Consider the following 13,776-nt stretch of genomic DNA (forward strand, 5'->3'; position numbering starts at 1 on the left):
ATTTCATTTCCTTCCTTTCTGTGTGAACAGTTGGCCTTCATAATCCCCAAGCAGCTTGTAGTTGGTTTGCTACCGTTACCTCCACATAGTCTTCAATTCCAACCAGCACATTGGTTTGGACATTCTCTTCACAGAGCTGTCAAGCTAGTTCCTCTAGGCTGTAGGATGGAGTGACAGTTGTTTGGGATTTGGATTTTCTTTTTGCTTCTGAAAATCTATCTTTATCACTGCCTGCTGTGGTGACTAGGAGGATTCACTTTGGCAGAATGTTAACATCGATTTCCAAAAGCATCCTACAGAAGTGAAGTACTAGCATCTGCTAATAAAGTATGGTTTGAGACAAAGTGGTCAGGATTGGCCTTGCAAGGCTGAAAATGGCAATGGGCCAGCCTCCAAACTGCTCGGCTACCACATGCGTAGCTTGTAGGCCTCTGCCTTGGAACCCTGCAAACCACCATCTTGAGGATATCAAAGGAACTATTTTCTCCTTCTTGAGCATGCCAGATCCCAGAGGTTCTGCCACAGAAAATAAACTCTCTTCCAAGTGACTGAAAACCATCTCCCTCCATGGTGGGAAAGTATAACAAAACAGGAGGAAGTGAAACAGAGAAACCAGTAGAAGGGAAATCTGATACATTGCATGCAAGAGGGGCAATCTGATTAAAATACTACATATGCATATATGGAATACCATGGTAAGAGCCTGTTGAACATTTAGCACACAATAAAAGAAATAAGTGACAGGAATGGAAAACTGATCTTGGGAGGGAGTGGGGGAGGCCATAGCTGGAAAGGGGCAAGTGAACAGAGTGTGAATATAAGCAAAATACTTTATGAACATGTGTGGAAATTCAACAGTGTAGCCTTTTGAAGTTGGTTTGGGAAATAGGGAGGGAATGAAGGAGAGTGAGGGTGGGGTGAGTGTGATCTAGGTGTGTTGTACACATATATGAACAAAATGAAACCCATTGTACAATCAATGCTAATTACAAACATGGTGGTGGTGGGGCATGGGGAGCTACAGTAGTGGTCAAGGGGCAGCCTCAGAGCAGAAATCATGAGAAGCGCATTCACACTGAGCTCACATGGACACATCTTCCACAGATGTCCCGACTTTCTGTCAAAGATCCTGGAAAGCACATCACAGTTCACTCTACACTTATAAAACATGTGGGTGGAAGCTGAGATTTCTGAGGATATATTTTTGAATATATTTAACATTTCCATATTGAAAAGTCTTATACGTCAACATTCTTTAAGAGTAGTTAGTAGACCCATGTGCATTTAAGAAGTATTTGTTTCTGGCCTATGGCAGGCACAGAAAGTAACAACAAACATTTAGTAACTCAGCAATTTTGTGTCACCCATATTTTGACTGTTTCACAGTTGTACTGGACTACAAGAAGCTGATAAACAGAACTTTTTCACCAATACAGTTTTAAAACCAGTCGTATGATGGGAAACTATATTTGCATTGTTCTATTTCAATTACTGTTAACCACTGTTACAACAGAATCCCACCACAGAGGAGATAAAACTCAGTACTTAAAGATCTTTCCTTCCTTCTTTCCTTTCTTCCTTCCTTCCTTTTTTTTCTTTCTTTCTTTCTCTTCTTTCTCTTTCTTTCTCTTTCTCTCTTTCTTTTCTTTTGTTGGTTGTATGTCTTGAACTCTGGGCCTCGGCACTGTCATCAGCTCTTCAGCTGCTTTACCACTTGAGCCACAGTGCCACTTCTGGTTTTCTGGTAGATAATTGGAGATAAGAGTGTCATTGACTTTCCTGCCTGGGCTGGCTTTGAACTGTGGTGGTTCATACGGTAATCCTAGCTACTCAGGAGGCTGAGGTCTGAGGATCATAGTTCAAAGATCTATCTGCCTTTTAACTGGTTTATTCTTATGAATTTATCATTGCTTTAGAGTATTGGGAAAAGGAAAGAGTGGACTTATTGTTCCTATTTGTACTTCCTGTTACATGAATATTCCAAAAAGTTTGCATTTATACTGCTCTTATGGCAATAGATGTGAGATAATTGTTTTTGTTAGCATTCCTATTAGTCTTTTCTAATATGGATATGGATGATGTCATACTTGTATGACAGTTCAGAGCTCTCTCTCTCCTTAACCCTTGCCCTCATTTCCACAGTTGTCTAGTGGAAATATTTCAGGCAGTTTCATGTGTGATGAAAAAGCTTTTACATATAGAAAGATGGTACCCAGATGGAATTTTCCCTCCTCAGGAATTCAATTCCAATTTGTAAAACAGAGGTAGCATCTTTCCTTGTTAATGTGTTTGTGATTCTGGCAAAGAGGGAGGGAAGTAAGGAAATGTCATCCATTCACCCATACAACCAGATTTATGAAGTCAGAAAAAAATCTGTCCATGGTCACTTGGATTCAAATTGTTTCAGCAGCTTGGACAAAGACACAGTTGTGCCTGGTGAGAATTTTGTTCAAGTGTGAATTGTTTTCTAGATGTTTAGCTAACACCCTTTGATGTCTGATTTCCACTGCCTCCCTAGGATGGAGAGTTATTGAAGACAATTAGTTAGAGCCATTTATTTTCCTCTGGCCTTGAAAAGAAGGGGCCACACCCCTCAATTATTGACTTACTCTTTTTTCTCTTGCAAACTGTCCAAGCATTCTATTATGAAGTTGAAACATTTCAGATACTGTAAATTTTTTTCCCTAAAGGTTCTGGTTCCCACACTTAAATGCTGCATCCAAACTCAGATTCTGACTCCAATCCCCAAATCTGCTCCAAAACACATTCATAGCCCAGCCCTGGAGACTGGGAACTTCAAGCTGTACTTGCCTCCTTTCAGAATGAGTCAAAGAATTTTAAAAAGCAATGAAACTGTGAAATCCCTTGATGAAGTGTTTCTGAAGTGTTCTGGCCACATCTGTAGGAACAGTCAACTATTATCTAAGTGTTCACTTTTAAAGTGGAAAACAAGCAAATTTAGCATAAATCTAGGCAAAAGGCAACTTCTAAAAGAAGAGACAAGCTCATTTACATGCAGAGAGGGAATCACAGCACTGAATCTTGGGGACAAGGGTGGGAAGAATGAAAGTGACAGAAACTGAGCAAGCAGGGGGCTCCTGGCCTCCTAGGGTCATGACATCTGGAAATAATGAGAATTTATAGGAATGTGGCAAATTGGGCACATCTCAGTGCTAGCTATGACTACTAAGTCTCTCCATCCGTATGGAGAACTCCCCGCCCCCACTGCCCACCATTTACTCACACACTAGTGAAATAGAGATTTAAATGAACTATAATAAAAATAGCAAAATACAGTATAGACTTCTGTTTGGAGTGTGAGGCCTCTGCTCTTTAAGGACAGTGTTCTGATTTCCATCTTATACATTGGGAAGCAGGTGCCTAAGACTAGAATTTGTTTTTTTTCCTAACACTTTGGGAAAAGAAATGCCCTCCTCCTTTAGTAGATGGTACTGGGGTTTAAACTTAAGACCTGGCATTTGCTAGGCAAGACCTCTACTACTTGACCCACACCCTTAGCCCTTTGTGTTTGAAGGTTTTCAATCCCAAGATAGGGTATCATGTTTTTTGCCTGAACTGTGATACTTCTAACTATGTCACTACGCTGCTTGCAGAGATGGTCTTATGAGTGTGAGCCATCACATCCATTTTATTTGCTGAGGTAGCATCTATAGAACTTTTTGCCTGGGCTGGACTAAAGCCACAATCTTAATCTCCACCTCCCAAATAGCTGAGATTACAGGTTTGACCTAAGTGCTTGGACAGGACTCCGTTGCCCCCTTCTGATGTGGAAGGCAGTTGAGATACAGTGAAGATCCCTGATGGGAAACTGCAGCAAAAGGAGTTAGTAATGATGACAGCTGCTCTTGATGCTCCTATTGCTGTGCAACCTGTACTAGGCAGAAAATACACCAGCATAATTCACCCTTTCAACCACTCACAAAAATAGGTACGGTCTCTTGGGGGCTTTGGGATACAGGGAAAATGCGCCCAAGGCTTAAGACAACATCTAACCACATGTTTGTCAAACTTAAGAGACCAGCCTCTTTATCTTTCCACCAGGTTTCCTAATGTAACCGCAAACACCTGTCTGACGTAAGGCAAGGCAGATAACTTCTCCAGAGCAGGACTATAGGAGAATCATGGTCTCTAGTGGTGGCTAAAATTATATGACACATGAATAAATATCAGCCTAATATTAAAACAAACACCTGCAAATGTGTGTGATGGGTACCCACATCTGGGTCTTTTCATCAAGAGGCTCCACTTATACCATTTCCAGGTGGCTTTCAGGCAGTTCACACCTGGAATGAACATCCAAACTTATCGTGTGCTTAAAGCATCCTCAGTGGTAACCAAGTTATGTTAAGGTAAACCTGGTTTTGTGAAAACTTCATGGTGGTCTGGAGTCACACCTAAGAAGTTATGGCTCTACGTATGATTGTTGTTACAGAATATAACCAACCACATAGCAGAGAGGGTCGCAGCCTTCTGGCCATGTCTTCTGAGAATGATTCAGTCTGAACCTTAGCAGGTATGTGGGGAAAGGACCACTTTGCATTTGACACCATGGACCTGTTTCAAATTATGGGTACTTTCAATGGTTTAATTAAACTCTGAGCTTTCTACACACATTTAGAATGGCAGCTCAGTGAGGGCAGGGATTTGCCCTTGCCCAGCGCTCTATCTAGAACACAGCATAGCATATGTATATAAAAGACACACTGTAAGCCATGTAATTCCATATGTATTCATGTATGTATATATGATGGGTGAATGAATGAACATTCCCAGATAGGATTTCAGTTATCCAAAGAACTTTTGTGTGTTTTCTTTTTTGGTCATACTAGGGTTTGAACTCACAATCTGACACTTGTTAGGCAGGCACTCTATCACTGAGTCACCAGTCCTTTTTCGTGCCAGACATATTTGCTTCCCATCTGGACTACAATCTGCTTTGTTCAGGCTTCTGGTTGTTGCTAGGGTAACAGGCATGCACCAGCATACACACTGGTGCATGCTCTGCTTGATAAGGGGTCTTGTGAACGTTTTGCTCAGGTTGGCCTTGAACTCCCATGCTCCTGATTTCAGTCTCCCAAGTACTTATGATCACATGTGTGAGCTTGGTTTGTTCTACAATTTTTAAAGAATCAATAGTTGGATATTTCAAGCAAAGGTATTCCTGGGAACACTACAGGAGGAGGGCTAGGCTTTTATTAAGTTTGGTCCAAATCTGAGGGTTAGCAATGCAGTACAAATTCCAAGTTGGGAACCAGTCCAGTCAGAATCTCAGTGCAGGCATGGTAAACACTCTGTGTGGTAGATGGCATGGTGGTCAGTCTCTGAAAGATGTTGAGGGTCAACCATCCACCCCAGCACCACTTCAGTATGGAATGCCTTTACTGATAAATGAGGGTGTCAAAGCACTCACCCACTTGAGTGCTTATAAAAGAACACGAATAAAACCTGTTCTATAATGTTATTCTCTCAAATGTACCTATGGGTGGCTAGAGAAACAGTGATTGATTACTACGGTCTTGGAGTCACTGGCTCAAATAAAGTACCTTGGGTTGGGGTTGAAATGAGTTCTGTCAATGCAAAACAAGAGGAGAGAGAGAATACATATTTAATTCTACTGCAGAAACATCTTTCAATTCTGCTGAAAATAGCCAAAGGGGAGGGGGAAATTCTTAGAAAACATAGGCATAGATTTTTATGAGTAAAGATTTTAAAAAAGGACATTTCATCTATCAAGAGCAATACAAAGGGGTTATATAAATTTATTTCTCATGTAACAACTGATTAGTTTAGAAAAAAGTCCCATTCTCAATGTTAATTCCATTTCTCATTTTTTTTAAAAAAATGACTAAAAGGACAAAAACCCACACAAAATACAATCTGTATCTGTCCTCTATTTACAGATAACCAATCATTATTAAGGCACAGATTAAAAGCTAACATTTATTCAAATAATCCATCTACTCTTTTGTGCATTATTAATACCAACAACTCTGTATTCTGTAGTGTCATATTCCCTTCATTGCATCAAGAGAAAGTGAGAAAAAATATTTTCCAGTGTTTTAATTTATTCTTTTCGCCATCCTATTTAATCTAGTTTAAGTGGACAATTTTCCCTTTGACATAATATCAAAGCACCGTTCATAAAACCTCTACCAAGTTAATACTGAATGTGAATTCCATACTCCTCCCACTCCAAATATGTGGTAGAGAACTGGGTAAAAGCTGTGATTGTTTTGTTTGTGGAAGGTCTCACTAAAGAAGTGTAGAATTTAGAGAACTGGATTGTGGAGCAGAAAACTGGCCTAGAACTGTGTTGTATGTTGTGCCTGTTGCATGAATACAAGACAGAGAGGGAACACCACATGGTCATCTGCACACTTGCATACAGGACCAGTGAAGAATACTTGGCAAAGGGAGGTATTTGCTTTTCCATCCTTACAGAGATAGGGTTTAAGTTTATTGTGCATGCCTTCAGGGTAATTTCTAAAGTGAAAACGTTTTCTGTGGGCAAATGTCACTTCTTTTTAGCAAGTGGCAAGGATTAGCCATGAAAAACATCAGGCAAGGATTTCTTATCCCATGTTTGTGGAAGTCCTCAACTCAGTGCCTTCTACTGAGAGCAAGAGAATGGTTTATGTCCACAAAGAAAGTCTTGAATACTGAGCACAAATAACTCATTACAGGTAACTGACAACATTTACTATGGGAAACTTTTCCAAAAAAATTAATATACTTGGATATAATATTGCTTTGAAGAAAGGCACTTTAGTGAGTTTCTTCAAGGACTGAAAACCGCAAATCCACCAGAAAGTGTCTGAAAATACTTAGGAAACAACATTGCTTGATTTCTTGGACTTTCACAGTATAATATTGTTAACAATAAATCCAGCCACTTAAAAAACATTTTTCCCCTTTCAGAATTCCACCTTCTTTATAAACTGGGGTTTACTTAAAGCCTTTCCATCAATGAATACAAACTGACTTCAAGCAATCGATACAGTTTTAGGAAAATCCTGCGACCAGGTAGGTAAAGTTTAAGGACTGTAACTTTTCTCTTCATAATGGCAACAGTGCTGTCTTGTCGGATGATTATTTGTCTTTTTAAATAAAGTGACAATCTAGGGCTCCAGTTATTGAATGCCGTTCATTCTCTACCATAAATCTCTAGTAAATATCAATCTCATCAATTATGTACTGTATGCTTATAATATCTAAAAATAGAAGTTTGATATAAATAAATGTTCTGTAGTGGCAGTATACTAAAAAAACAGCCCTTTGCCTTGAGACAAACATTAAAATCATTTTAGCGATATAGGCAGCAGCTAAATATAGATACTGAAAAGGGTTAATATTGCAAAGTCCATTTGGTTGGTCGGTACCTGGTTTCTTGGAACAAGGCACATTTGCTAAGGTTTTCTAGAATGCTGACATAAATGAGCAAAATTGGTCCATAACCAAGTGGACTCACATTTCCCAAAGTCCAGAATACTCTACACAGCAACTGATATCCAGTACCATTTTGAACAATTTGACACAGTCAGAAAAACGTGACTAAACCTGATCTGTACCAATACATCAGGTGACATAAAAATAACAGAGAGAATGAGAAAGACAGACAATTTCCACAGGACAAGAAGTCAGAACGTGTAAAGTGCTGAAAGACCTCAATAATTTTAAAGCAGTACCAGAAAATTCCATTTGATTATTATTTTTTAAATCCCCAAATACCAAAATAAAACAAGCAAAAAAAAAAAAACTTGTAAGTTTTCTGGCATCCCAGGTGTCAAAATCCTTCATTTTAAGTAAAAAAAAAATCAGTGCATACATTATATAGGTAAATAAAAAGAAATAAAGCCCTAATTCTCATATTGCAAAATTCTGTCCAACTGCTACTTGACAAGTTATCCACATTTGATGTTTATATGGCAATCTAAGCACATCTTCTCTCTTTTCTTGCTTTTTGATGTTAAAGTACAGGTGTGAATAAGATGCTTTGGTCCTGATCCCAGACACCCACAGTGCTGAGGGATGGTGTGCAGCGAAGTCTGTTCACAGATCATCTGTGTCCAAGATACAGTTTCTCTGTGCCTAGAAGGTCCTGCTACCAGCGGCCACTGACACTAGCAATGTCTGAGTGGTACTGCCGGGGGAGCCTCCCGCTCGCTCCGCCTTCCAGAAAAGAGGTACGGGAATTTGGTGGTTCAAAAAGCTTTCTTCGGTTTTTATTGAGCTCTAGAGAAAAGGAGAAAGAAGAGAAAGAATTGTTAGCAGTTCAATGGAGAAGTTGTATATACCACAGGACATGGCAGTAGAGCTCAGAACATGGTGATGCGTTTGTTCTGAGCACAAAGTCAAGTCTGCTGGCAAAAAGAAACCTTTCAGTTAATTGGTGGAAATAACTAGACGTCTGGTGTTAGATGTAGCATAATGACAACCTAGAAAGCCAAAGAGCAGCAAATCATTTTTAGTAAGATATATACAAATATATATGTATGCGTATATATATATGCTATTTGAAGGACGTCATTGTCAGCAGCCTCTAACCACATTAAACGGTCTGACTTACTCCCAAATGTCCTTTTTGAGGTAGTGGGGGCCACTACAGCTGGTGAAAGGCACATGAGAAGATGTGTTACCACTGCCACAAGATTATGATGCTTACTGAACTCACCCACTGATACCAAGCACAGCAACCACTAAGTCACTAATGTCAAAGGTGATAAGATGATCCCACTCCTCGGCCTAAGGATAATATAGAGTGGAGAGGTACCCTGAAGTATGCAGCCACAGCCCCATGGCTGTGCCCACTTGTGAGGCCTATATTCCTGAGTCAAACAGTTATAGCACAAGGTGTCTGAGAATAAAAAATTGGTATAAATCACAACAGCTTAAACATTAGAACTGAGGAACAACCAATACTTGAGAGTCCCAACTTTCAGGAAAACCACAGTGTGCCATTTTAATTTTAAGGACACCAGAATACTGTTTAGAGCTAGGCACCAGTGTTCACTACTATAATCTCAGGACGCTGAGATCCAGAGGACTTCAGTTTGAAGCAACCAGGGTAGAAAAAGTCCTGGAGACTGCATCTCCAATATGCCAGCAAAATACCAGACTGGAAATGTGGCTCAAGTAGTAGATCATTGGCCATGAATGAAAAAAAAAAAAACAAGCAAGAGTACAAGGCTCTAAATTCAAGCCTTCATGCCAGAACCAAAATGACAGTAATCAAATCCTGTCTAGCTTTCCTTCTGCCAACTATCAAAAAATGTTAAATCTAATTTAACTGATACAGATTATGTTCCTTATAACCATGCATCCCCCTCAACAGACTCCAAATCACTGATGTCATAATGAACTCCAACAAGTCCAGCTCTGTAAATGAGAATTTCTGGTAATTTGAAGAGATGTCCTTCTGGCCATTTAGTCAATTTCAAATAGAGGGATCACACAGGTCACTGGCTTAAAGTTGTCTCTTTTAAGAGGGGTTGTGAGCAGGTGACTCAACCCCTTATATTTTCATGATGCTCAGGTGTTTACCCACATACACAAGGCCCTTTAAAATTCTGAAGTTACACAGACTTTTGCTGTAATAGGACAAGTGGTTAAGAATCACAATATGAGTGGACAGTGTGAGGGAAGGGGTGACATTCTCCAAAAAGAAATGTATTCTTGACTTACGTAACTATAACCCCTCTATACATCACCTTTATGATAACAATAAAAAAAGAAAGACAAAAGGACCACCATATGGCCAGACATAATGTTATGTAGTATTGGAAAAGTACTCTACACCTGAGTACTTCTCCAATGCTCCCCAAAATATACATGCCTGCCATGTGAGGGCTAAAGTAACAGTGGAGACACCTCTCTTTTGTTAATATAGTTTTAGGAGAGAAGAAAGATGACCATGATTTATTAGAGGTTTTTAGATGACAAACACTCTGGAATCATTATGTTCTGTTCAGGTCTTCCCTAAGGGATAAATAATACCATTTTCCTCATTCTCTATTTTACAGATAATCAAACTGATTGTTGCAGGTCCATACATATCAATGGAGCTGACATCCCCCTTGGCTGATGCAGAGGTCAGAACCCTGAGACATAGCAATCCACGTGGTATGAAGACCAGACACCAGGAGTCTAACACAGAGAAAATGGGAATTCCAGGTATGTCCAATAATAGTTTTATTTTACATGTTGTTTAAAAATATAACGCAGTTTAAACTTCCTATATAAACAAAATGACATGCGCAGGCTTGTGTGATACAGGCTGGTGATTACTATTTCAAGTTCCTGAGCAGAGTCAAAGTAAGTGATATGCCAGTAATGTGAGGCAAAATAAAACAAAATAGAATAACCTTCGACTTCAATATTCAGAAATCAAGACAGAATTGAGACTTAATAGTAAGTGAACCCTGTTGGGTAAGTGCATACCAAGGATGGTTTTAAGCCAGGCCCCAAAGAAACATAGGTCCCATGGTTTCTCTTATTTGCAATAACTAGTATATGTCTGAGACAAGCAGAAAAGGTCAGATAAGTTGATGTTACGTGAAATGAACCCCAAGATAAGGATTCAAATGTTTTTTTCTTTCATACGATTATTTCTAACACATTTATAAGATTATTTCTTTGTTGCTTTGTATGTCCCTCCCCCACGGTATAACCCCTGCTTTCACTGTATTTGATGTTGGTATAATTTGTGGAGGGGAAGGGAAAAAACAAGTCGTTTAAATAGGGATACAGGTGGACCCATAGCAACAATGAGATGTGCAAATTGTTATGTTGAAAAACGAGCTTTACAACTTTGTGGGGGGTGGGGGGGGAGGAGATGGGAAAGGATGGGAAGGGGAAACAAAGGAGGAAACAATGCTTGATAAGAAATGTACTCATTATCTTGCCCATGTAATTGTAACCCCTCTATATGGTATTTTCACAATAAATAAAATAAAATATATTCAAATGAGGAAACTATCCTTGTTCTCCATTTTTGCAAGGGGACAGGCCTACAACTCAAAGATGTTTCCATATTATAGAGGATGGAAAGTAAGACAAGAGGGCAAACACAAAACAAGTGCAATTGAGCACATGAAAATAATTGGGTCCATGAAGACCATTTAAAACATAAACATTGAAAACATTTTTCTGAAAAACTACATCATTTAGATCTTTGAAAGAGCTAAATAAGCATGAGGTACTCTGCCATTTTCAAGATGCACCATTTCTGTGAGTATACACACCCATTTTTTTTCTAAATGTGAGACACCAGGATAAATCTTCAGAGAAGATAGCAAAGATCAAGTCCTACTGAAAACACTTGAGGGTTTTCAGTTTTGGTTTTTGGATTAAAAAGCAAAAGCAAACTCCTTCCTTTCTTTTTTTTCTTTGATAAGCCTAAGGGCATAATTTGGGAAAATACCAACCTTTTTCTTTGAAATTCCAAGGTTCACACAATCCTGGCAGCTCTCAGGATCTTGTTGCGGGTCTGAACAGAGTCACAAACTAAAAGAATAGGTCGGGAAATGTTAGATCTACCTGAGGCTGTGGCAGGGAGCCTGTCATAGGAGGCTTACTTTCACTAAGTCTCTAGTTAAACAGCTACTAAACTACTCTGAGAGAAATCTGTGAATTTTCACAACTCACAAATTTGAAAAGAAGAATCTATCAAATGTACTCATTGATCCATTTCTACTAGAGGTAAATTCCATCTCTACCTCTATTACCAAAATACATGCCTTCTGACCCAGGATAAAAAAAAAACAAAACTAAACCTCATATTAAAAGAACCATAATTATAAAAAAGAATCTAAAAGAATCTGAAAGGATTCTGAACAACCCTCTGTCTAACCATAAACTGTGTAACCACAAGTTCTAAGCGAGTAAGTTAGGGCTATTTAGCTGTCCTCTAGCTATCTGGAAATGGAATGTTCTGGAACGATAAAAAGTAGATTTTTTTTTCAGAAATACTGATTGTAGAAAGAAGCTTTTAGAAGCTTTTTTATGAAGGGCATCTCAATAAAAACTTATTACGAATGCACTCAAAAAAGTAAGGTGAAATCATCCTTAAAATTACCATGTACTTCATGTTGTGCGCAGCATTCACCCAGTACCTTTTTCAACACCTCCAATTTCCTTTAAAAGCAAGAGGCCCTGTGAACCCCACCAAGCATGGCAGTCTACAGTAGTAGTATATAACCTCAAAAGAAGATGACTGGACAAAAGTATTACAGAGTATTCAAAACTCCCTCTATTCCCATCCTGCACCCAAAACCTAGAGTGAGAGGTACCAATAGAGTCCTGAGGAAAGGGACTGATGACCCTTCTGCAATATGTGGAAGCATTTGCAGATCCCCTCTTGCAGCTGAAATTTTTAGGGTTTGGAATTGAGGCACAAAGAAAGAGCTTAGTTTCCATTATATGATCACTTCCATTCCATGAATGCCTATTGAAACACTATGCCATCCTGGAGTCTACACGTCTCTGGCACAACCGTCTCTGCCGACCTATTGTAGATGTGATGAATAAGAGAGCTGACCAAGAAGTACATGACTCACATTTGTAAGTGAATAAAAGAGTGAAAAAGTGGAGAGTTAATTTCTGTCTTGGAATAGGCCTCTGAGCTTTATGGTAAACCAAAAACCTTCTTACCATAGATGATTTTTTTAAAAAAAGAATGAGGTGCTGTCTATTATATTAAAGTTCTATTTTCATTAAACTTGATGATAAATTACATGAAAGGAAAGGTCTTAGAAATAAATGGAAGGTGACCTAATACACTCATCTAATTTATCTTCACAATTAATAAACCAAACTCAAAAGAGGTCTGGAAACTCACCTAAGAACTCATGACTTGGCAGAGGTAAGGCCGAGGACTCCTACTTGAATCACTACATCATCATGATCTCAGGAGCAAAGGGAAATTGCGCCTTCACCTTGTGGACATTGTCAATGCAGCTCCTTATGTGCCCAAGGTGGAGGTAGATTTCTTAACCTGGTGTGTTCAGGAGGAACATGAAGCACCTAACGGCTTCTGCCACCAAGAAGCTCACTGGTGGGATTTCCACCTCTATTTCAAAGCTAGTCTACCTGTGTCTCCTTCAGGTAGATTTCTTAAGAGAAGGTGGATAGGGTACTGTAATCTGCTGCTCAGTGAAGTAGAAAACTCCTCCAGCCGTAAACTTTCCTTGCTGATCTGATTAGTGGATTCTGTCTGGAAGGGACTTTCACCAACTGGAGGCATAGAGGTGTGCCCTGCAAACCCATTGCTCACAACACACTACTCTTGGCTTCTACCCTCAGTGACCATCTTTCGGAGGCTTCCACATGTATTTTTATATTCCAGAAACTTACTGGAAATCCTCAAAAATGAATCTAACCTCCCATCATGTTTCTGGCTTCCTTGTTATGTTTTCAAGTGAGTGGCATCTAATAAGTATGGTTTGAGCCCTTTCCAATACTTTGAATATGCAATGCATATACAAAGAACATAACTAGGAAGACAGCACTGATGACTACATTTAGGAATACAACCTTCTGGGACCTCATATTCTATCAAAACATGCCAGGTTCAAAGCTGTGTTGTAAATGGTCTTTTTTTGTCTTAGTGTGCCAGGACACCTGCACAGGACATCCAATCAAGAATCATTTATCACCAAATCAATGTTAAGCTTAACCCAACTGCAGAAGGAAAATTAAACTGTTGCCCTTCTCAGGTTCTGCCTAGTGCAATTTTGCCCAGATATTTATGAAGAGACA

The 13,776-nt window shown here is 39.2% G+C and overlaps 1 protein-coding gene across 3 annotated transcripts in view; it reads right to left on the reverse strand.

The window, feature by feature from the left end:
• Nucleotides 1-5,610: 5,610 nt before the first annotated feature.
• The window catches only part of Bicc1 (BicC family RNA binding protein 1), a 244,488-nt gene continuing 236,322 nt past the window's right edge, over nt 5,611-13,776 (reverse strand). For 2 of the 3 annotated variants that reach the window (XM_070021069.1, XM_070021067.1), the window contains exon 21: nt 5,611-8,253. In XM_070021069.1, the coding sequence (XP_069877170.1) occupies nt 8,123-8,253 (131 nt within the window). In that variant the 3' untranslated portion in view covers nt 5,611-8,122. Of the gene's footprint in view, nt 8,254-11,444; nt 11,524-13,776 lie in introns of all 3 variants that reach the window. The other variant, XM_070021070.1, reaches the window with a different exon arrangement.

This window comes from Dipodomys merriami, unplaced genomic scaffold, assembly GCF_024711535.1.
Source record: "Dipodomys merriami isolate MVZ:Mamm:240054 unplaced genomic scaffold, mDipMer1.0.p SCAF_14, whole genome shotgun sequence".
In the NCBI taxonomy this organism is placed as follows: Eukaryota; Metazoa; Chordata; class Mammalia; order Rodentia; family Heteromyidae; genus Dipodomys; species Dipodomys merriami.